The 22,968-nt window shown below is 37.6% G+C and overlaps 2 protein-coding genes across 2 annotated transcripts in view; both read right to left on the bottom strand.

Moving 5' to 3' along the window:
- Window positions 1-3,844, bottom strand: part of TPCN2 (two pore segment channel 2) — a 35,634-nt gene extending 31,790 nt beyond the window's left edge. Inside the window, exons 1-2 of the mRNA XM_085300988.1 lie at window positions 3,804-3,844; window positions 3,079-3,149 (exon numbers count right to left, since the gene is read on the bottom strand). Of these exons, the coding sequence (XP_085157114.1) occupies window positions 3,079-3,149; window positions 3,804-3,844 (112 nt within the window). The remainder of the gene's footprint in view (window positions 1-3,078; window positions 3,150-3,803) is intronic.
- Window positions 2,933-22,968, bottom strand: part of NADSYN1 (NAD synthetase 1) — a gene marked incomplete at its 5' end in the record, with an annotated part of 21,077 nt that continues 1,041 nt past the window's right edge. The window contains 21 exons of the mRNA XM_085300987.1: window positions 2,933-3,149; window positions 3,880-3,953; window positions 6,811-6,987; window positions 7,710-7,838; window positions 8,521-8,590; window positions 9,053-9,184; window positions 9,978-10,084; window positions 11,400-11,535; window positions 11,880-12,048; window positions 12,810-12,912; window positions 13,606-13,654; window positions 13,844-13,968; window positions 14,143-14,217; window positions 15,006-15,137; window positions 16,821-16,938; window positions 18,716-18,804; window positions 19,492-19,543; window positions 20,808-20,897; window positions 21,340-21,393; window positions 22,195-22,311; window positions 22,833-22,893. Coding sequence (XP_085157113.1) covers window positions 3,900-3,953; window positions 6,811-6,987; window positions 7,710-7,838; window positions 8,521-8,590; window positions 9,053-9,184; window positions 9,978-10,084; window positions 11,400-11,535; window positions 11,880-12,048; window positions 12,810-12,912; window positions 13,606-13,654; window positions 13,844-13,968; window positions 14,143-14,217; window positions 15,006-15,137; window positions 16,821-16,938; window positions 18,716-18,804; window positions 19,492-19,543; window positions 20,808-20,897; window positions 21,340-21,393; window positions 22,195-22,311; window positions 22,833-22,893 — 2,039 coding nt within the window. The remainder of the gene's footprint in view (window positions 3,150-3,879; window positions 3,954-6,810; window positions 6,988-7,709; window positions 7,839-8,520; window positions 8,591-9,052; window positions 9,185-9,977; window positions 10,085-11,399; window positions 11,536-11,879; window positions 12,049-12,809; window positions 12,913-13,605; window positions 13,655-13,843; window positions 13,969-14,142; window positions 14,218-15,005; window positions 15,138-16,820; window positions 16,939-18,715; window positions 18,805-19,491; window positions 19,544-20,807; window positions 20,898-21,339; window positions 21,394-22,194; window positions 22,312-22,832; window positions 22,894-22,968) is intronic.

Genomic DNA, 22,968 nt, shown 5'->3' with positions numbered 1-22,968 from the left:
TGGGCGGGGCGGGGCTCGCCTCAGGTACCGCCCCTTCCCCCCTTCCGCCGTTCAAAGCTGTGGGGTTTCCCAGCCTGAACAGCGCATCCCCCACGGAAAGCGCCGTTCTTCGTCCGAAGGGAGCGAGGGAATCCAAGACAGCGAGTCACGTTGTGGCAGCTGTAATTTGATATCATCATCCGCAACTCCACAGACTGAGTCCGCACTCCACACAGGGAAACCATTACTGTTTCCTTGATCATGCTTCTGCGGTAGTTATTACCACACAGGGGTGAAAGGTTAGAAAAATGCTGTATCAGTGTTGGGTTTATTTGGGGAATTTAGGCGGAAAATGATAGTAGGAAGGTGTTACCAACTAACAGCTCAGCTGTATAGTGTCCTGGAGAGTAGCAAGTACCCCCATACTGGTCACAGCTCCAACCGCAAGACAGTAACATCCAGAAACAGCATCCTTCCTGAAGGCTACTGTCCACCTCAGCTCAACCTGCCCTGAAAACAGCCCTGCTGTACAGTAGGGTCTGAAGGCAGATGCCATTTTTCATATGACTGCTGGCCTTTAGTAGGCTTTTGGACCTTCGCACAGTCAAGTACCAGAGCAGATCTATGACCTGACCTCGGGAAGAAACAAGAAGGTTTCTTCAAAAGAACCATAGGAAGAGCAAGGACATCAAGGACATTGGTTATCTGAATCTATCATGGAAGAAAAAGAAAACAACACAAAACCTCCAGAGATGGAATTCATCTAAAGACTTCCTCGCTACCCACCAGCCTGGGAAAGATTACTAGTTTATTTTGCTAAGGTCTTATGGACGGTTCCAACTGTCAAACTACGTCAACTGCTCTCACTTCCCCTTTTGTCTCTTCTCTATAAACAGTTCTGAACACATCCAAGCTAGCTATTATCATAAGTCAGCTAAAAACGAGCTTAGAAATGATCACTTGCTGCTTACACATTTTTAAATCCTAAAGTCTCTAATCCCAGAGGATATATAATTAGTTGGGTGACACAGACACAAATAAGAACAGAATGCATTTCACTCTAGCTTCACTATATTCTGCTTATACCAGTTGGACTAGTGGAAGATGCTTGTCTTTTGCCACCATCCATCCCCTCCCTTTTACCATGGCCCCTTTCACATGCACTTTTGTTGTTTAATTTGATCAAATTGCAATTTCAGAATGGCATGAATTCACAGAATTATAGAGTTGTTAACGTTGGAAAGGACCTCTGGAGATCATCTAGTCCAATCCTCAAACAAGTGGCCCATACAGGGATCAAACCCACAACCTTGGCATTATAAGCACCACGCTCTAACCAACTGAGCTAAACCTAACCCCTGATATTTTGACAAGACAGCTCCACAACATTCTCTCCCACTTACTACAGGCCACAGCAAAGTAATGATAAGCAGAAAGTAAATCAAGCCATCTATTCAGCATTTCCAGGCTGAGCAGTAAGAGTAGGTCCGTCCTATACTGTTTAATTGACAGCAGGGTAGTTTTGCCTTTAGCTGCAAGAATGACTGTACATTGTGCTAAGGAAAAAAAAGATCAGATGTCATGTCTGTTTTCCACTAGTTTCCAAAGGAATTGGGGTCAGATGCAACATGAATCTTTTGGGAGATTAAGATGTAGGAGGAAACTCTACAACATTACTGAAATAATCATCACTGGTTAAAGTGAGCATGTCAGCAGCTGTACGTCACAGCTACCTCCCATTTTCAGTAGGCAGGATAGCAGTCATAAAACTGGACTAATTGTTAACAAATGTTGAACTACAGCTGTCAGATGGAAGAGGTTCAGGGAGAGTTTCTGGACAGCAAAAGGAAAGTATATGTGGGCTAGTACAATATGTATTCAACACTAGCCCACACCTGCACCCATGTACACACACACTGCTGTTGCTAAGAAACACAAAGGTCCCCTCACTAAGTGTTCAAAATGCTCAGGATAACCAGAGTAGCAGTGAGAGCACGGTGTTAGAAGCTAAGTTAGATGATTTTTGCCATTATTTTTTATTTTAAAGAAATCAAGGTTTCTTCTCCTTTCCCCTTCTGTGATTGTCCAAAGAGGGAAGCAATAACTTTAGAGAAAGAGAAATAAAGAAGCCCTCAAATATACAACAGATTCCAGAATTTCTGTTCAAAATTCATCCACTATGGCTTAAGGAACTGGAAATTCAGCTGCAGAGAAATGTGAGTCTGAGCTGTGGTTTTCCTTCAGATGAACACGCACATTCTTAGCATAATCAACCACTAACAGAGTAAGGTAGCTATGTATTTTAACCAAAACCACATAACAACCCTACCAAGAACAATACAGCATCTGTAACTTTGCATGAGTCAGCTCCACTCTCTGGACTGTGGAGATCATGGAAAACAACTGTAGAAAGCATTCCCTTCACCAGATATTTTCAGTTCATAGCCATTTTAACAAGAGTGAGCTAGATCTAAGCTGCCCTGATGTAGTGTTGTAGCATTGTTTGCCCAGAACTTCGGCATTTCTAGTTTCCCCTGTTAAAAGGGAATCTTTCAACTCAGGATGACAAAAAACTGGCCACAAATTAAGTCAGGCAGAAGAGGGACTCAAATGAAGGAACAAACCTATCCTTGTTCCTTTTTTAGTTTTCCACAGCATTGAAGAGATGTGGAAAACCTGTGAAGTTGAAACAGCTTTTGTGAACAATATTTGGAAGGTGGGTAACACTAACTGAATTTTGAAGGAAGCTGGTTATTCTCTAAATGAGAATACCTCATTTCTAAAATATTCACTCTGTTTCCAAGTGTTTTACAACTCAGCAAGCTTGATTCCAGAAGTAAAGTAACCATGTGGCAAGTACAGCCACTCACTGATTGCACAGTCTGTGATAACAAATGACACAGCTTTTGGACAAGCACCTCAGCAAGTGGTAATAACACTGGCATGGATACCAAACTTTCTCATCTCTATTCAGGATGCCATGCACCAGAAAACATTTATTTCAGGTATACCAACCTATCTGTATGCATCAAAAATATCAGGAGGGAAGAAACACCATATCTACTTTAATTATAATCCTTTAAAATCTTTAAAATTCACCTGAGAATCTTGGAGAACAGTAACCATTGAACAATCCTTGAACATCTTTATGAAATAGGCATTGTTCCTCTCTGAAAAAAACAGGTCAGAGGTTTTAAAACAAGTTGTCACAAATCACAGAACAAGCAAATGCACAACAAGAAACTGAACACCGATTTGGTACCTACTAACTTCAAGGATACTAGTCAAATATTTCACTCATACATTCTAAAACCTTGCTGCTATTCAAAATGCTGGACCAGTCTATATAGCTAGTCCTACATAAATAAAAAACATGTAAAATATGGAGTCAATTAACACAGTAAAATTACAACTTTATTACACAGTAAAATGGGATTTTTTTCTTAACAGCATGTCTCAGTAAAATTACAACTTTATTACACAGTAAAATGAGATTTTTTTAAAAAAACAGTATGTCTCAGAAATGATAAAATTTTGCTTTCAGTTGAATGTTACTCAAAAATAATCATATCTAGGCTATTGATTTGATCCAGTTAAACTAAATTTCTGTGCATGTATACACTTCCACAATAAAGATTCCTTTACATTTATGATTGATAGGCTTGTCTAAGTATTTTCAATTAATAGAAATTAATTCAAGTAGCTGAAGAAAATCATTAATGAACAACTCTTTAGCCAAACTAGGCTTCAAGTGTACTGGGAATGAATCAGAGTCATTACTCAAAAAAGAGAACTTGATTACAAATACTGTTTGCAAAGGTCACCTCAACAATTGTTTGGGTAATTGCTTATCATCACAGGACATTCCAGTTTCAAACACTGTTTAATCAAATTAATTACCATATTAAATGACAGAGCAATCAGTCCACATCTTCAACATGAGATACTCCTTCCTTTCTTTCTAGGCTGAACACCTGCAAGTTAACAAAAAATGGATTCAATAATAAAAATAAGTTTGCATGTAACAACTGCATTTTCATACTTCCAGCACGAGTCAGCAGGGAGCCCAGCTTTAGCAGAAACTGACAGTGGGACATGCTCCAGGGAACAGCCGAGCTAAACAGACTGCTAGTTGCAGTAAAAAGGGAAGGTCAAACCTTTTTCCTCCCCTCAAGCTGCACGCTCCCATCAGTTCCTACTTTTCTGTCAGTTCAGTGAATTGATTCGGCTGACTAAGGAGCAAGACAAGTGCCAAAGCCATTTCAGGAGAAGCCCAGAGAGACAAAAGGAGGCAGGCCCGTCCTTTTCAAAGACGGTTAACTGTCAGATCAGATCAGGCCTTAACCTGAACCCTGTCCCTAACAGAGAACCTAGAATCATTAAAATAAACAAAGGAAAACACTTCTCATACATGCACACAAACAAGTCATGACTATAAGAACTGACCTTCACTGTTCTTAAATTTTAAGGCAAGGGAATATCCTATTTTATAAGCTGTTACAACAAATATAAATATTTTCAGAAAGGATCAGGCAAACTCACAGAGGACACCAACAGCAACAATTAAAACTGATCCGCATGTTTTCTGACTCTTGAAATTCAGTTTTATGTTCCTCAAAGCTTATGGAGATACATAGGAAAGATCATACTATAAATACATTGTTCTTGTATTTTTCCTCAACAYCTGCTACTGGTCACGAAATAGATGCAGGAAGATACTCAGGCTGATAGACCTTCTGATTTGACCAAACGTGGCTATTCTTGTGCTGTGTCCAGTAAGCACTGAAAAAAACACAAGGCTGACTGAAGACATCTAATCCTCATGGACAGTTGTGTCAGCTTTCTTTAGAGCTATATCACTGCTCTTTCAAATTATGCCAACTATTAAAAGCTCTAATATTTTGGCTCCTGGAAATTGTTAAAGTACATGCTCAGGCCACATATCCTTTCTCCCAAATTTAACTCTAAGCCAGAAGCCTCAGACAGAGCCATTGGAGTTTCTGGGATGGCTTAAACTATAAGAAATTTCATTGTCCACGTAAAGCTGAATGACATTAAGACCCAAGTGCAATCTGGTTAATTCCCAGCAAATGTTAACATCTTAACCTCCTTCTCCTAGCTCTTTTCTTTCTGCAGCATCTTCAGAGGATTTTTGCACTTGAAAGAATAAATAACTGAATTGACTATACTTCAAACATCCCAAGTGGAAAAGTACTTTCCACAAATTCAACAAATTTTATCATTAGCACTTGAACTAGTTTCCTTTCATAAATGAGCTGTAGTTGTAAAATGACTCTTCTTCCAGAAAAACTGGAATTACCTAAATAAAGGGGAAAGGGGGTTTTGTCTTAAGTGACAAAACTACGTCACTTAAGATCATATGCTGCCTTTTCACATTCTTGTTACTGAACCAGAAAAACTTAAGTGCAGATTAAGTCCCTGGAGCACAATTATCAGTAAGACATTGTCCTAGAGAGTGATTCTCATCAGAACTACAATTGTGCAGAATATACACATTAAATGGAAACTCTTACAGCATTCTCTTTCTTGAATAGGACAGATTTGTCTCACACTACTGCAAGTCATTATTTTCCAGTCCTGCAAAAAGCTTTACATAGTAATAAGTTATCAGTTCAAGTTACTGCTGAAATAGCAAAATAATTGTTTTGTTGCCCAAATAATAGAGTCTTCCCCAAATTTGATTCCCACTTTTCAGTAACAATTTGCAATGGCTAATACCCTTGCATGCAAAATTAATGCCACACAGAAATCTAGTTAAAAACTGTAATACCACCATTATTAGATCATTAAAATATCTTAATGACATTTACTGCATACATAAAGTAATTAAATTTCGGTCCTTACCCTACAAAAATATTTTTCTCAACATCCATTAAAGTCAAAAGAACTTTTGTCCTGGCCTTCAGGAGAAGAAAGCCAAAAACAACGGGAGGGAAAACACACATACAAAAAGAAATGCAGTAGCTTTTTTAAATGGTAACTTTTATCCTAACTTTCAAGAGAATAAAATATATCACAGCATGTCTGGCATTTCACAGTGGAGAGAATTAGTATTTTATTACATGTATAAACATACTCTTAAAAGCAACTGAGATGTAAAATCTCTGGCAGAGAAAACTTCGAGGTGCTATAATTCTTCAGCTCAGGACCGTTGCCATAGAAAAGGCACAAAAATAATTTTGAAAGAGTGACTAAAAGGTACAAAAAGATAAGCAGATCACAGTTCAAATAACTAACTTCACACCTCACAGTGCCCAAACTAAGCACTGAACCATCACGTGTTGCTGTATTTGGACAAACACGTATTTGTGAGTCAGCTGACAAAGTTCAGAGAGGAGAACAGGTGACTGTTGTAGAAGCAGGTGGGAAAGTCATTTACAACGAATTGCTAGCTTTTACTGATTTTTTCCCCATACACATATAGGTCAGGTCTTAATCCTGCAGTTATATCCTGTCAGACAGGCCCTGAATGAAGCACATACCTTTTTCTCCACACTGGCACAAGACTTCATGAGTATGAGCCTAACTAAACTGTTGGTTTCTGGCCTTACTACATACATTCTCTTTTACTTTCTTCTTGCTTTCCTATCTATAGGACAAGCTGTGCTAAACTACAAAAAACGCACAGCCAACATTAAATCCAGCAAATCCTTAGTCTCACAATTATGCAAAAAGAACAATTATAACTATTTCTGTATTAATCATTATCCTAAGTGCTATTAGTCTTTTGGTGGAGATTTAATGGAATGAAGTTTGTTCTGTCGTGAGGACTTTAAAAATAAAACCGTACGAAAAGAGGAGAGGGTTTACCTGTTTATCTATACACCTAAATTGCCAGGACCATGTAGTGTTATAAAGGAAAGGCCTCAGGTCAAATCGGTTGTCATCCGGACTGTAGTTTTCAGCATGGTAGGCAGGAGTGAGAGTGGTCATTTTATGTCTATTAACAGAATACATCCTGAAGAAATGCTTAACCTTTGATGCCACCTGGTGTACAAAGAATATAGCTTTCAATCAGCTGAAGTTTTAGGATTTAAAATTGCGGATGATGATAATATCGTGGAGACTTCACTTATCTGTTTAATCTTTGTGCAGATTAGCCACTGCTGCTAGTATGAGCCAGTATAAATGACTGTCTATGTAARAGGCATTTCAGACAACACCTGAGTCCCTGCACTTAGAATCCGAACATTTACCATTAGGAAAATGTCTTGCAAGTAATCTAAAAGTAAATAGTAGCCTCTGCAGTTCAAATGGCTTCAGTTTAAGTGACAATCCAAACATCCTCCTTTCTGCACAAAAGCAAAGACTATCACAGCAAAGCACATCCCTCTTTAGTGTAGATACTCTAAGCATTTTTCATAGCAAGAGCCACTTTCCGTCTCAGAATACATAATCAAAGGCTTCAATAGTAGTTGGCCATACGTATTTCAGAGAATCTTCCCCTGAAGATGTAGTTCTGTAAGTAGTTGTTTCCCAAAGTACCCAATTACCAGTCTAACAATGTGCAGTACAAAGAGCAGCTTCCTTCAAGAGATCCATAACAGTTTTTCCAGCATACTCTGTTACAGCTGCAAAGTATTTCTAAACACAGGAGAATAATTAAACCATTCCTTTCAGGTGAAAGGAAGTCTATTTGACCTTTCTCCAAATATATACTGTGCTGACAAAGGTATTAAAAAAAATTTGTTTTTCATTTTAGATATTACCTCTCTCGGAGTACAGATCTCCTTCCAGATACTAATCAGCTTACAGAACATACTGTATGGTCCAGCCTTTGCAATTTTCCTTAATTTGCCATAGACAGAGAGTTCTGCATATGTCATCCCCATATCTGCCTGAAATCATACATAGAAAGCCACTGAAAATCTCAACTATGTAAATTAGTAATAATTTTATGAGCAATTGCAATAACTCAGTTAATCAAAGAAACACCAAAATAGAAATGCCAATGATCAAAACAGCAGAAGAAAGTAGTATTACCAAGCTGAAGGAAAAAAAAAGGAGGGGGGGGATCTCTGGAATGAGAGATTCAAAATTCTTACAGGAAAATATTTTATTAAATCCTAATTAGACTACCCTTTGCCTTCCCAGAAAATCTGCAATATCCTCTAGCCCTCAGAGATAGATGCTAGTCTCACCAGTCCTTTTTCACTGAAGCAGGTAACAAAGGGAATGGGGAGGGGACAGAGCTTTGCCACAAGTCATTTTGAAAGCAGTTTAAGGCTGTGACTTCATTTTGATGTTAACAAACTTTAAGAGGGACTGAAGTTCAGAAAATTTCACAACACTCATCCTCTTAAGTGCCCCAAAAAACTATTTGCTATTTCAGCAATTGTGGTCAACATAGACAAGGCTGCTGTGGGACAGTAGTGCCTTGTTAGCGATTTAAAGAGTGTTTAGAACTAGGAGGAAACACACTTGCCAATAAGCAGAGTTACGAACAACAGCATGTTACTGGACAAGAAACRAATTTTGGGATAAGGCTTACCAGAGCATTTTAAAGTCACTGCCCATTACCTCATCAGTTTGAGACAACTGTCCATCCACCAAGGGCTCTAACTCCGCAGTAGGAGGAGCTGACATGATACTATAAAAAGGAGGAGAAAAGACATGAATTGTCCCCAGTCACATTATCACACAATCACTTCTACAGCTGAAGCCTTGATAATTTGTGGTTTTAACTGTTAGAAATCTATAGTTCTACATTCACTCAAAGCCTGTCCAGAAGGGCCCTGAAATGGAATATAGCCTTGCCTAAGGCAGATTTTGATTAGCTTCCCATGCAGTTCCTTCAGTGGAATTAACAACAAATATTCTTGTATATAATAACTCTCTAGACTGGTAGCACTTTCAGCACTGCATCATTTCGTGTGTCTTGTACAAGTGCAGATAATCACTTAAAGACAGAGGGATGTGCAGAAGATTTCTTCATTAGCTCTGCAATATTACTAACAGAGCTAAGCTGCAGGAGAGAGAGAACCTAGGAAGACGACGATATGCAGCACGCAAATACAGATCAGTCTCCAATCATCACTGTTTCACTACTCACCTCCTGAGGGATGTGATCTGAAAATTTTCAATGCAATATTGTATGAAGTTTTTCAGATCAGTCTTGCTGATTCCACCAATTGGATTGATATCAGCACTTGAACAATCATACTTTGTCAAATATCCTCGGAGACTAGGCAAGAAAGGAAATTTTATGTAATAATAATATATAATAGTGTTATATTAGTAACAATATATAGTTTATATCACATAATACGTATGTAGAATAAAGACAAGGACAAAGAGATTAATACTTTATGTATTTACACGTAAGGGATAACAGCTCTGCAACAGAGCTATTCTAAAGCCATGAAATTGCCAAGAGGAGGAAGATCGTATTTTGAACTTAAGCACCGTGAAATTGTTCATGCTAAGGTAGTATATTTGGTGTAAAATAATTAAAATATTGCCTTCATCCCCCCCAGAAGACCCCAAAACCCTACAGAATCAACGTTCATTACACTCCCATCTTTTGAGGTTAGTAGTCCTACAGTCTCACACAGATTGCATTTATCTTTGAGCAGCAGGTCTAGTAATAGTACTCTAGACTTTTGAAATCTATTTTTCAACTTAGAAAGTTCACAACTTAATTACTAACAGAGTAGTTGAAAACACATTAAATAACATATAGGAAATGTAACCTGGTAACTGCCCAGGTAAGCTCTATTGAAACTTGCTGATGAAGGAACAGCAGTTTATTGGAAAACTGTGGCAATACTTTGATTCTAAACTTCTGAAAAATACACAATTTGCCACTGAGCTGATTCAGTTATTTTTTTGTCAAGTCTACTGCCATCAGTGTATGCTTAGCCTCTTGCCTCTTCTGAGTACTAATCTACACTGGGATTTGGCAGACCTGCAAATCCTGTTCTCAGTTGCAACCTGTTCTCAGTTCACTTTGTTTTAGACTTCTAACATTCACCAACCTTTCGTCCACATTGGATGATCCTAGCACCAGAAGTCCCCCCGGCATCCCACGAGTCCAAAGGGTCAATTGAGCAAATAGATAGGCAAGGACCATTCTTATTCTAGCCTAAAAAGCAAAATGAAAAATGAAGCAAATTTACAAAGCAAAAATAATTTTTCCCCATTCAAACACAAATCCAAGTTAATTTTAATTAACAATTCTCTAAACAAACCCAGAAAGAACATAATGCAAGAGGGCAAAGCATTACTGCAAGGAGGACGGTCTTAGGGATAGGATCTTGAACACCATTTAGGAAAACAAGGTTCAGTGTCCGACTCTGCCACAGACTTATGTGGCTGGGCAAGTGATTCTATTCTGAATTGATTCTCCGTTTCCCAAAAGCACTAGTAAAGACCCATCAGGGATAAAGTATGCAGACAAACCATTTGACTAACACACCCTCTTGTGGAATATTAGGCTAGAGACATTTAATTTAAAAAAATTGTAAATTCTCTTTGCTTCTGTCCTCATTCTAAAACTAACTTTTCTAAGGATGCTAATAGTACTAAGTTGAGACACCTGAAATTCAATTTCCAGCTCTAGCTACAACTGTGTGTGATGTTAAGCAGATCATCACCATTCATCTATGGCTAAAGCCTACTCTGCTGCCAAAAAACTAATAAAAGATCCAACGTCTGCTTCTAGAGAAGACTGATGCAGTTTTCCGTAACTGCAGAGAAAAAAAAAATCAGCTAACAAAAACTGACAATTAAACCTGATAATCAACAGTGTTTTAGCCAGAATTAAAGCAGCTTTGTTGGTGAGACTGGAAGCTGCTACAGTCCCTAAAGACTGGATATGTTCTGATGTAAAAACATTTTTCTCTTCAACTTTCTAAAACTAAGAACAATTAAGTATTGGAACAGGTAAGCTTGACATCTCACATAGAGCCTCTTAAATGCTGATAACATTCACTAAAGAAAAGTCTTGTATATACAAGCACTGCATAAACGTGTTGCCAGATCTATGAAGTGAAGTTTAAGTCTTGACCTGTAGCAACCCTACTGGACTCATGACTTGTCTGTTAGACTAGTTTACTGCACATTTTTCTGACCTGCTAACCTATCTATAGCTATGTTTTTCTAAAGAGCACCAGGACCAATGGTTTCAATAGAATATAGGGACATAGTATTTCCTTCTAACCATCCTAGGAGGTTTTAAAAATCACAGAAAGTTATCTTGGACCCCTCCCAAGTTGCACCGGATTTTGGATTTCTGCTGAGGACAAGCATTTAATGGAAGCCCCTGAATCTTCAGCAACACAGCACAGTGAGTTCAGGTCTTCACAACAATTAGCAAATGAAGGGTCCCATTGCTACTTCACCATTTTGTGTTATTACAAAAGAAGAATTTAATCAGATTTAGCCTACATGAAACACACCTGCACATTCTGGAGTGCCAGATTTTCTCTGCTGCTCCCTCCATAGACAGAAAAACGAGGACTTCGACCTGTCACCATGCTGAAAATTCCCACAATAGCTTTCACAGCCACATCTATATTCAGATTGATGTGATAGCTGAGAAGAATTCAAGCAGAAGTGACTCAGATAGCACAGTCTATATAAAAACAGCATTTAAAAAAAACTTGAAAAGATGTTTCAAGCCTACTGCCATCTCAGATCTGGTTAGAAGAGCCTTAAGAAAGCATAAGACTTTCTGGAGTCTGTTTACAAATTTTTATGTCCTTCACTAAGTGCTGCTAAGCGTGCTGCACATTTACACAAATAATGTGTGAGATACTCCTACTTAATACATTTACCACTTACACATTTACTCCCCTACATGTTCAAAACATTTGAAAGTTTTGTATGAAAGTCTTTGCCAGAACATGATTTTTTTCCCAGCACTTCTCAATCTGTACCTCCCTATTTGCTCAGCCAGAAGTTTAGCCCTGTTGCAAGTATCCTGGGAAGAGTTCTCACTAGCCATATAGCAAGTGGTGAAGATACGCCTGCAAAATTCTCGAGGATCCTCAGGGACATAGGTTTCATCATTCACAATCCTACGCACATCAGCCAGTACCTCTGTGTCTGAGGATAAAGCAGAAGAAATAGAGTAAGAAAGGAAATTGCTGTGCTCTTGTTACCCAGAACATGCAAATATCTTGTACATGTTTCTTGCATTCCAATACTCCATTTTTATAGCATCTGCTAGAGAATCCAAGTGTTTTACAGTATTCCACCTAAGCTTTACAGCCCCCCTCACAAATGAAGTAACTTCATCATTTAATTCTCCAAACATTTTTTTTTCATATTTCAAAACAAAAAAAAACTACCAATTTAGCTTTTAATTTTCAGCACAGACGTTCTAAATCTTATTGTTCTGCATCTTAAGGAATCTTCACAGAATATACAATTCAATATGTATAAAGGGGTAGCTAAATGCCAATGGACTAATTAAATCCAATTTAAAGAGCCTGAACCATCTCTAATCATATTTTGCAGTACTGAATTTAACTGAGAGTAAAAATTCTCATAACAAACCAAAATCCCAAAAGTAAACCAGTCAACATTTGAATAATACTCTAAATAGAAACTAGTCTGAATTTTACAGTCCCAAAACCCCAAATGAAACTATTAAGCCAATTCAGAAAATTTGAAATCTAGATCCACGTTTTTGTTGGGATTTCTGAAGGGATGCAAAGGATTCCTTTGGAAAAACTGGGCAAGAGGCTATATTTAGTGAATTATATATGTAAGCATCTTACCTGTGCATCTATTGCATCTAGCTAATATTAATTTGCCCTTAACCTTTAATAAGAATGACTAGCCACACATGCAGATCTACTTACTTCCATTCTTGACTGCCAGGCAAACCTGGTGACACATGGAATATACTATGCAAGCTGTAGCAGAGCTATCAATTCCACCACTAAGAGGTAGAAGAAATCCTGCCTTGGAAATAAAAMAAAGGAAGAAATTCCAAAAAGCATCCTTGGGGAAAAAAAAGTATGTTTTACCACTCAAACACACTCCTGCAAAAGAATTGCGCTTACATTATTCAAGTCTACTAGAAAAAAAATAGACCTAGAAAACCCTCTCAAACTCAACTGGAGATCCAAAAATCATCACCTGGACTATGGACTGTCAAGCTATCAACTGGATAACCAAACAAGGAGTCAACATAAATCTTTTGGCTAGACAAATTGCCAGCATGTCTTTACCCTCCACTTAGGCTGAAAAGCTAATAAAAAGGACCAAATCCTTCACATACAATTCACTACTAAACTGGATCAATTTTATATGTCATCCTGCTTACTTTAAACACCAACTCCTTTATGCCATCTTTCTCACTGAAAACTAGAGTTTCAGAGAGAAAGAAATCCCCTTTAGTAAATATGTTTGACTAATGCTTTCAAAAGAAGCATGACTGAATCCTAAAAGAAACTCTGGAGAAAATACTAAAATCATAGTTTGCGTATTTGTTTTTAAGTTTGAAAGAGCCAACAGTGAAAAGCACTAACCTGGTATGTTAGATTAACAACATCACTTTGTATTAAGAGCAACATAGGATAACAATCAGTACTGTCCTGATAGCATGGAAGGTATATATAAAAAAAAGCAAAGAACAAAACCAGTTGTTCTTACCTGTCTGCTGCGCCTTAAGTAGTCCCAAAGCCAACACGCAGGGCCAAGGCTGAAATTACAAAATATATGCATTTCAAGAGGGTTATGAGATAAGATGCAACATATTTACCATGCTATTCTGATGGGACATTTTCCATACTTAAATATAAGCAAAATATTATGTTCACCTCCTTCTTAAAGAAAAAAAAAACACACTTATCAAATCATTTTCAAACAACAGATTAAAATATGTGCTTACCAGATCTCCTCCTCAGGACTATGATATCTCCACTGAATTGGCATACAAGTAGGTACAGCTACATCATCAGAACACGAGAGCGTGAAATCCACTTTTACCCTGGGATAGGGACACACTTTACTTGCCTAAGCAATAGTACAGAAGAATAGGAAAGACATCAGTTTAATGTAGAGTATGCCTATAAAACATCACATTCTATGGAATACTGTGAAAATCAACACAAGCAAATGCTTTTTCAATTCAACAACGATTCAAACTTGGGAGAGCTTACAAACATAACCCACATAACAAATTCTTACCGCTAAGTTACGAGATGAAATCTCTGCTCTGTAACTTCGAACATCTTCTAAATCCAGTGTGGCAACCAGCACTTCCTACAGAAATGCTTTCAACATTAGATTGATTCTATGCAAACACAAATAAATGGTCTCTGACAAGCAAGAAAATAGTCTACAGAAAATTTTTGAAAAAGGGAAAAAAATTTCAATATGCCTTTTTATGCTAACTTTACCCACAAGTCATCTCTGACTTAGTAGAATTACATTACAAAGTCAGCAGAACCAAATCAATTCACCAAGTACACTAGGACAACCATAACCCACAGCAAACTTCTACTAAATGTCACATGTGCTGAACAATAGGTTCACCATCACTGTGGCAGAGGACAGGATGAAAGGGTAAAGAGCATACTGGGGACAGAGTTTGGCACATGACATGGGGAAAAAAAAAATCTACAGCTGCAATGACAAATCTACCGAGAAAGGGGTTTTGAAGTAAAGCTCATCCTATCAAATCTTTTGTCTATCAAACGGGTCATAATTAGAACATTGCAATTTTTGCCCTTCTTTGTCAAATAAGGGGACATAAACTAACAGAGTTTCTCCTAATCATAGCGATTGCATACACAATCTGGGGAAAAGTTCCTCCCCTGTAATGGCTCTTCCCTCCTTGCAAAAGCAGGGGAACTACTGTAGATCAAGTTTAGTCAATCTACTTATGAAAAGCTTTGATCTAGTTGAATTGCATAGTAAAATCACATCTGTTTAGATTATAAAAGATATGGACATAGCATCAGTAGAATTTCTTGAAAGTGTTGAGCGTACATGCAGCCCTACTTAATTTAGCTGCAACTAACAGTTAAGTTGTAAGTCTAGTATAGTACCACATCATCAAGAGAGAACTGAGATCCTTGTGCAACTGTGTCTCCATTCACAGAAATCATGGCACATCCATCATAATACAGACGATCACCATCACAGCCCTTCTGGTTAGCTAAAACATATATTCCACCATTCTGGGAGGAAAACAAACAGACAAAAACAAAACAAAACAAGACCAAAATGTTAAAAGACAATTTTATTTCACTATTCCTGCCCTTCTTATACTCTTCCTCTGTCTATACATTGTAAATGATTTCAGTGGGACTCTTTCTCATTTGATAAGTACTTAGCACACCATGCACACAACAGAAACAAATAGCGTAAATATAGTAGATGAGCAATATCCCTTCTGTGTTATTGGAAGATAGGAGTTTTCTTCTGTTATTAGCAAAAAGAGTTGTGCCTCTAGCCCAGATGTGGACGGCCACACTTCAAAATTCAAACATTAAGTTCAAGACAGAGATTGAGAAAAGCAGGAAGAAGACAACAGAAGCTGGTTTTGGATGTCTGAGAACAGAGCAATGTTGTTAAATACAACCAAAGCATGTCAAGTAACTATGATAAGGGAGTCACACGAACTAATCACTTTCCACAGCTTACCATCCATTCATTGGTTTGGTTTTGTCCTCATCACTAACTGTGAGACAGAGTTAGTCTAATCACTGAAAGGCTTCTCCTTTTTGAAATAAGCAAAGCTTTCAATATAAAAAAATAAATAAATAAAACACATTTTTAAGTAAGAAAATGATGAGAGGAAAAAAAAATTAATGCCCGAGTTTAAACACTGATTTCTATCTTCACTTCCTGATACAATTACTAATATTTCTTCAGCAGAATGTTGCTACGTGGACTAAGATCAGAAAATAAACTGTAAATTTAAGGAAATTAAACAGACTTGTGAATGGTTTTCTATGTGCCAGCAAAATATCCCCCCCTGTGGCGTGAATTACAAGTTGGTAATGACCTGTCAATATAGTACACAGAGCGTACAAAGGGAGACTGTTTAGTCACAGATCACTACAGAGAACAACCACCGCCACTGCTAGTTTATCCTTTATGCAGAATGTGTTCACTCAGCTACAGCCTTTAAAACTGTTTTTAATAAACTTCACTGTATATGGTGAATTCAACATCTCATGCTTCCAACTACTAAACACTCATTTACTTTGGATTTTGAGCTATTTTCTATTCATCATATGAGTGCAATATTTTTTCTTCAATGTTTAGTGGAATTAAAATAGAAGACACCAAATGTATTTTTGGAACATATGTCCCCAGAGCTGGGAGTTATCAAGAAAATGTTTTAAGGTAATTCTAACTCTCCTACAGGTATCCGTGTGAAAGAAAGATTAAATAGTTAGTGTGGTCTTGCAGGATGGAGGCCTCCCACACAGTGTTCCCTCTCAGAGACGCCCCACACACACACATGCAGGCTTCTATCTCCCATATTCAGATGCAGCTGCCAAAAGGCTTCTCTTCCACTTCTCTGCTCCACAGATCAGGCAGACCTGACAGGCTACCAAACTGCACATGGAATTACAGAGCAGGAAAGAAGTTGGCATGCTTCACATCAGAGCATGCTTTTATAGCAGGGACCTCAAGAAGTACAGTTCCCCAGTTGGGGAGCTGTTCTTCAGCTGATTCAATTAGGGGAGGTAATTACACATAAGGAAAAAAGAAACTAGCAAGGTCTGCAAAGGCCACCAAGTTCACATAAGAAAGCACAAAGTTCTATCACAGAACAGGAAACTGTCCTTAAAAAAAAAAAAAAAGCACATAACCAAAACTACATCTATTTTTTTTTAAGAAGTGCCAACCTTTGCTGTGGCAGAATTCACCAAATCCACACGGGTATGAGCCTTCCGTAGCACATGATGACTCCCCGAAGAGTTAGTGAAAATCTCCACTCCATCAAGTCCCATTTCAATGTGAGGGCTGTCAAAGCAAAAGGCAGAAAAATATTCAGCTTGCAATGCTGGAAAGGTACACTACATGTATCATTTAGATCCATGGACAAATATAAAACATCTAAGTCACTGCAAACTTTACGCAAGCCTTAGCTCAAATGAAGGTAGTGCTCACAAAAACATCTGTTTTTATGCAGTACACAGATATTTCATCAAACATAGCCAGTGGTTCCAGAAGACAGTTGGACTTTTACTCATTCTATTGTAAATGAACACTTTCTACTTAAGTCTACAGAAGTCTGGGTCATCAATAAAAAGAAAATACAATCTCGGTCTGCAGTGGGGGTTGGAAATGTTTCCAACATTGACATACTCTTGCAAGGTCAGTTGTCCCATTTTCCTTCTCTCTTAGTAAACTCAGAAGTACAAAAAAATAGAACCATGGCAAGGAAAAGAATTATACTGCATTTTTTTCAAATGCCAAAAATTACATCTTTGTCTAAAACATTGCACTTTCTGCAATTACAAGGAAATAAACAACTAGAATTGAGAAATTTGAAAAAAATAGGAATATTTTATCTATTTTGTGTTAATTACAACTGCTTTAATTCACCCATTTCTCTTTTTTCTTTTTATCTGATCTGTGCAACTGAGATCTTCCTTATCATTGGAAAAACCTTATATTATAACAGAAACTAAAACAATTAACAGGAAGTATTACTTCAGGGCACTAGACTTTATTCCATCTCAATAACCTTTACTTGTTTACTTCTGCATTATCTTTATGAATTGTCCAAAGCTAGTTTTTTAAAAAAGTGGAAAGATTAAGCTAAACAGAAAAATAAATGATACTTCTGAAAGTGATGTTGCCTATAAGCCTATGCTCCAGCTTGTCCAGTATAACAAAGCTCAACTCAATTATGTGAAATGGTTTAGAGGAATTAATAAAAGTTGAAGATAAAGAGAATAATTAAAACAAAACAAAACTATCTTCCATATTTTTCAGACTATGCATAGTAAATGGAAATAACATGAGATTAGATACCAGACCACACTGATGCTCCAGAAATTAGGCCTAATTGCAGAAATTAAAGGATAGCTTATCCCACTCGTTTCCATTTGGGGAAGAACGTAACTTGACAGTGAGCCAAGGAGGACTAGCAGACTGAAACAAATTACTTCTCCTTTATTGTGGTTGCCCTCCCCAATGTTTCCTAAAACCCTAAGAACCACTGAAATAACTTTGTCACTTTGGCCTTGCACCAAGTTACTGAGTGGGACCCAGAGGACATTTCCACTCCAGTGTCAACTAAAAGTGGAACAATATCTGGAATGGGAACATTACAGTTCTCTGTCACCTCTTTCTCAGGTTACCTTTTCCATTGTGCTTCTATATTTTTCTCCCAGCTTCTTCGTAAAATCAATTTTACTTCACCACCTAAAACCTCTTTTACCATTCTGCTAGGCCTCCATCTGTAAGACACTGCTCTTCACCTTGCTAGAGTCTCCCATTAGCACAAGTTTCTCAAAGTGCTTTATAAGATCATTCTCCCAACTTGTCTTTGCATACCAATACAGCCATTACTGCTAAAACCAGTGCCAAAATTGGCAAAGACTGATAACACTTGCTATTCTTTTTTCTTCTCTTCTATATCCTTCCCGTGATCCATTTCGTGCTCCTCATTTCATTTAGCTCACTGGCACTTTCTGAAAGATATACTCTTAGAGGAATCATAGGTAACTTTTTTTAAAAAATATGTATTTTCTTTTGGCAGCTCTAGGGTTACTTTTCATTTCTCCTTTACCTGTTTGGTGCCCAGAGTTCTTCACACATTTCTGCCCCCAGGCAGGTATCTTTGGTTGCTAATACTGCATCTCCAAAAGGAACAGTGTCCTGACAAAAAAAAAAATCTGACATACACGTAGTGGAAGAATTTATTTTGTAAAAGTCAAAACACTAGCTCCCAATCAAGCCAAATGCTTATTTGTGAGAAACGAGCTACATAGTATCAATCGCGGTGTACCTTTCTTTATTTTATACTGAATTTTAGCAAAGAAAACCCTACACTGCAATTGTTTGAATCGTAATGAAATTTCATAGGTACTTCAATCAAGGGCTTTATCTCAGGACTACTGCTTTTGAATTTAATGCTCTACAAAACAGAGATTGTCTTTTGCTAGAAACCATCCTCACACTTCAGGAGGAAGCGACGAGTTTTAGACATCCTAATGAACCAAGACAGACAACATCTTTCTGAAATTTGTAACCTTAAATCACTCCATCATTTCTAGTCTCCACCACAGATAATTTGTCTTATATTCTGTGCTACCCAGCACAATCCTCAGTAACTCTGAGGGAAATTTTGAACTTGCTCTATTGCCAAGTCCTAACATAAAAGAGGTTAAATTAAGCTCTTACTTAATGTAACTGAGAGTTATCATTGAAATGACTGAATCTGTAATGTGACTGACAATAGCTTGGTCTGCTATAGTTTTATTCCGTAAATTCTCTTTGTTTAAATTGGTGAATCTAGAAGATGCTAAAGTTAAAAAGAAAAAAAAATATATCCTTTAAACTTACCTGTCCTGTCACTTCCTGAATTATCCTGGGTAGAAAATATTCCTCCACATGCCTAAAATGCAAGTTTATAAATTATGAATAGTTATAAATCAGAGCAGAAAAACTTATTCCAATCTTCATAAAGCATTGCCTAACTTTAACATTGGTTTAAAAATTGCACTTAAGTTGTAAAGACTGTTTGTGTATATGTATTAAAAAAAAATCTTTCCAGGAAATTATCAGAAATGTTAAGATTATGAACTAAGAACATTCCAATTTTCTTCAGAAATGATGCGTGGTGAGCAAGTAAGCAGCAGAAATTAAAAAAGTCTGGCATCTGGCTTCTCTACTTTCCAGTAAATAATCAATGTTAGAAGAAAAAAATCTTGTGGCTAAAGCTAAAGCCTGATATAGACTCCACCAGCCAAACACCTTCAGTGGAGACATCCTGATTTTATGCAGAAAAAAAGAATGAAGGATGCTAAAAATGATTGTGTAGGAGTAACACTGTCACCCTCCCAAGAGCTAAAAGGCTGCTGAGAGAGAAAATAACATCTATTTAACAAAAAACAACTGGAAGAAATGTTTGCTAAGTAGCATAGATGCGTAAGCCTTCATGTTGTCTTCCTCCTAGCTGTTAACTACACCTGACAAGGAACACTATAGGCAAGTCAAACACCAAATTAAAAAAATAATAATAAAAATTTCCAGTGTTATCATACTAGTATTTCAGAACTAATTTGGAATTGATCGTGGTTAAGAGGACAAATTCTTGGAGATTCTCTAATAAATACTTTACTAACATTATCAAGCTAGAATGATTTTTATTTATTTTTTTTTAAACTCTATGGTGAGTGAACAGTATCAGAGATGAGCATCAAGTGTATTCAGGTCAGTTATCCTGCATCATAATGTACATAACTTCCATTCTCTGGAGTCACTATATTCTAACAGACCACCACAGAAGTCATCAATTTCACATTATTTTTCAATTTAATATCGAGCAGACTATGCAGCAGTTGGAACACAAGCTCTTCTAAACACAGGCTCTCCCAATCCTGAGCTGCATATAGTTGAGACAGTCAGCATAAGGAAAACGACAATGCTACACTAGTTGAATCATTCTGCCACACTTTTCTGTTAAGCTTAGCAATTTTGAGCGTGATTGTATTTAACAAGCTTTCTAACTGATCTGCCATTATGCAGCTTAGCTGACTTTGGCTTGCTGCTCACCCTGAAGCAGCACTGATGCACTGCAATAGAGATTTCAATCCCTTTCCTGTGGCAGCAAATAACAAGCTGTGTTTTTAACACTATTTTCATAGTATTTGGCCTACCTTGCTTTGTTCCATGGCGTGAACCATCGGAATTCCCTGTAGTTTCCTGCATTTGCCAATGTTACTTTTGGTCTGATCAGAAGAATTTTTCTTAAAACATAAAATAATACAAAACAGAAACAGTGAGTTAAGACCTGACATGCAACCAAATATTAAATACACACACTTCTAAACAGCAAGTCTCTCCTTTTTTTTCCTACTATGATATGCATCTATCATTTATCTATCTATCATCTACATATCATTTTTTACCGTTCCTGTCTGCAGACTTTTCAAGTTTTCTTTTTGGGCTCTAGGAAATCAATGGAAAACTAGTTTACAAATTCAGAAAGGAAATGGAGGTAACAGAGAGTTATCTTTCTGAGAGCATCAGTTGTCTCTCTAAAATGTAGTAGATAGAGATGCAGTCATCTTCCTTCACATCGCGCTGAGGAACATTTTTTCATGCTTTCCATGAAATTTCAGAGGCAAAACAGGCCTCTGAAATGATATGCTAACCCACATCCCACAAAATGCGTAGGGAACTACTTACTTGTTTAAAAAGATCACTCGACAATTGTAGCGAACATTTCTGTGCATAACAGGCCTGTGAAAATAAGAAGCAGATTTATCAGTGGCAAAATTTATTAGATGAACCTCCCCCCCACCAAGAAAAGCTACAGAAGCTACCTCACCACTGAAAATCTATTATAAAACAGTGTTTCTACACTGTATCACTATAAGGAGCTAAATAAAATAACATAGCAAGCTAGCTTTACACATTTATTTATATAAATATTAATAAAAAAATGTGTGTGCATGTTACTTTTACAATTACAGTTTATCACAGCTCATGCTCTTCACGCGGCTTACAACAGTTTCAATGTTTTCCACATTACATGTATATCACTTGTAAAATAGCTTGCAGTTCAAGCAAGTTATACCACAGAATGCCAGCACTTTTAACATTAACCCTGACATTCCTGAGAGATAGACAATTTATAAAGTCCTTGAACAGCCACGTAAATTGAGATAAGATGTCCTACCCAAAGCTTACCCATTTCAGTCATAAGTCTAAAGCAACTGGGGAATAGACCCCAGTCATTTATGTTCCCAATAAAAAACAGTAATTCTTCCATCTCTGTCTGTCTCTCTCTCCTCAGCCACTAGGCATCTTACCTTTTTCCCCTCCTTTCTTAAAAGTTAGGATATAAGAATGTCTCCTGTGTTGCAGTCCTACTCATGGAAATCAGAGTAGAGAGTTGTACTATATAGATTACCACTAAAAATGCACAGGTGTAGTTCCTACAGCACGTTTAAAAGTTTGGTGCAGTCCGGAATATCTATTTACACAGCACAGTCAGTTTTCTGTAAAGTTACCCCATCGTCACAGTTTTACGAGACTTACATTCCCACATCGCAGATAATATCTTGAGTAGCTGGAGACTCCAAAAGCTTTGCCAGAACTTGAAACGAATGCAAAAGCGTATCGGATTCATAATAGTGATCTGCGCAGCCATAACCACTGCATATGAAAACATTCAAAATGATATTTTGGACAAGATCAGCATCAGAGCCGCAGGACCAAAACTATTTCGGACAAAAGTCATCTCATACGCATACACAACCAATATAGACCGTGAAGAAGCAATACTGTAAACACAAGCCCTGTCGCTGGTGTTTAAAATTCCTCGGTGGTGCTGGGATCCACCTTCCAAAAGGGCCTGAGCACAGGCAGCATCGAAGCGCTACGGTTGCCGTGAGGAATACTCACGGAAATAACCTCGTACAATAATAACAATAAAACCGTACAACAATAACACYGTATCGGGGACATTCTTGAGACAACAGAGCTCATCTAGTGCCTGCAACTACAGCAGCGAGATTTCTGTTTGCACTGACAGACAAATATCTTAAATGATCCTGCGCAAAGTACTTATTTTCTTAGCTACCTTGCTTTTTAATAACACAGCTCTTGGAAATATATCCATAATCAAATTATTGGTATATCAATCAATATATCAATAATAATCAAAACGCTCTCACCAAATCTCGAGCTCTGGGCCAAGCCTGTATCTTGCTCCTTTGCATTTCGCAATTTCAATACCTGGGGGGGAAGCTCTGATTAAACCCCACCGTCCTGCCTCGGCCTTAAACCTCGCAAACGACCGCCCGGCGCCCG

This window comes from Rhea americana, unplaced genomic scaffold (genome assembly GCF_003343005.1).
Source record: "Rhea americana isolate MKP2758 unplaced genomic scaffold, rheAme1 scaffold_17, whole genome shotgun sequence".
In the NCBI taxonomy this organism is placed as follows: Eukaryota; Metazoa; Chordata; class Aves; order Rheiformes; family Rheidae; genus Rhea; species Rhea americana.
Note: the sequence above shows the minus strand (reverse complement) of the source record. Positions and strands in the feature narration are given on the sequence as shown.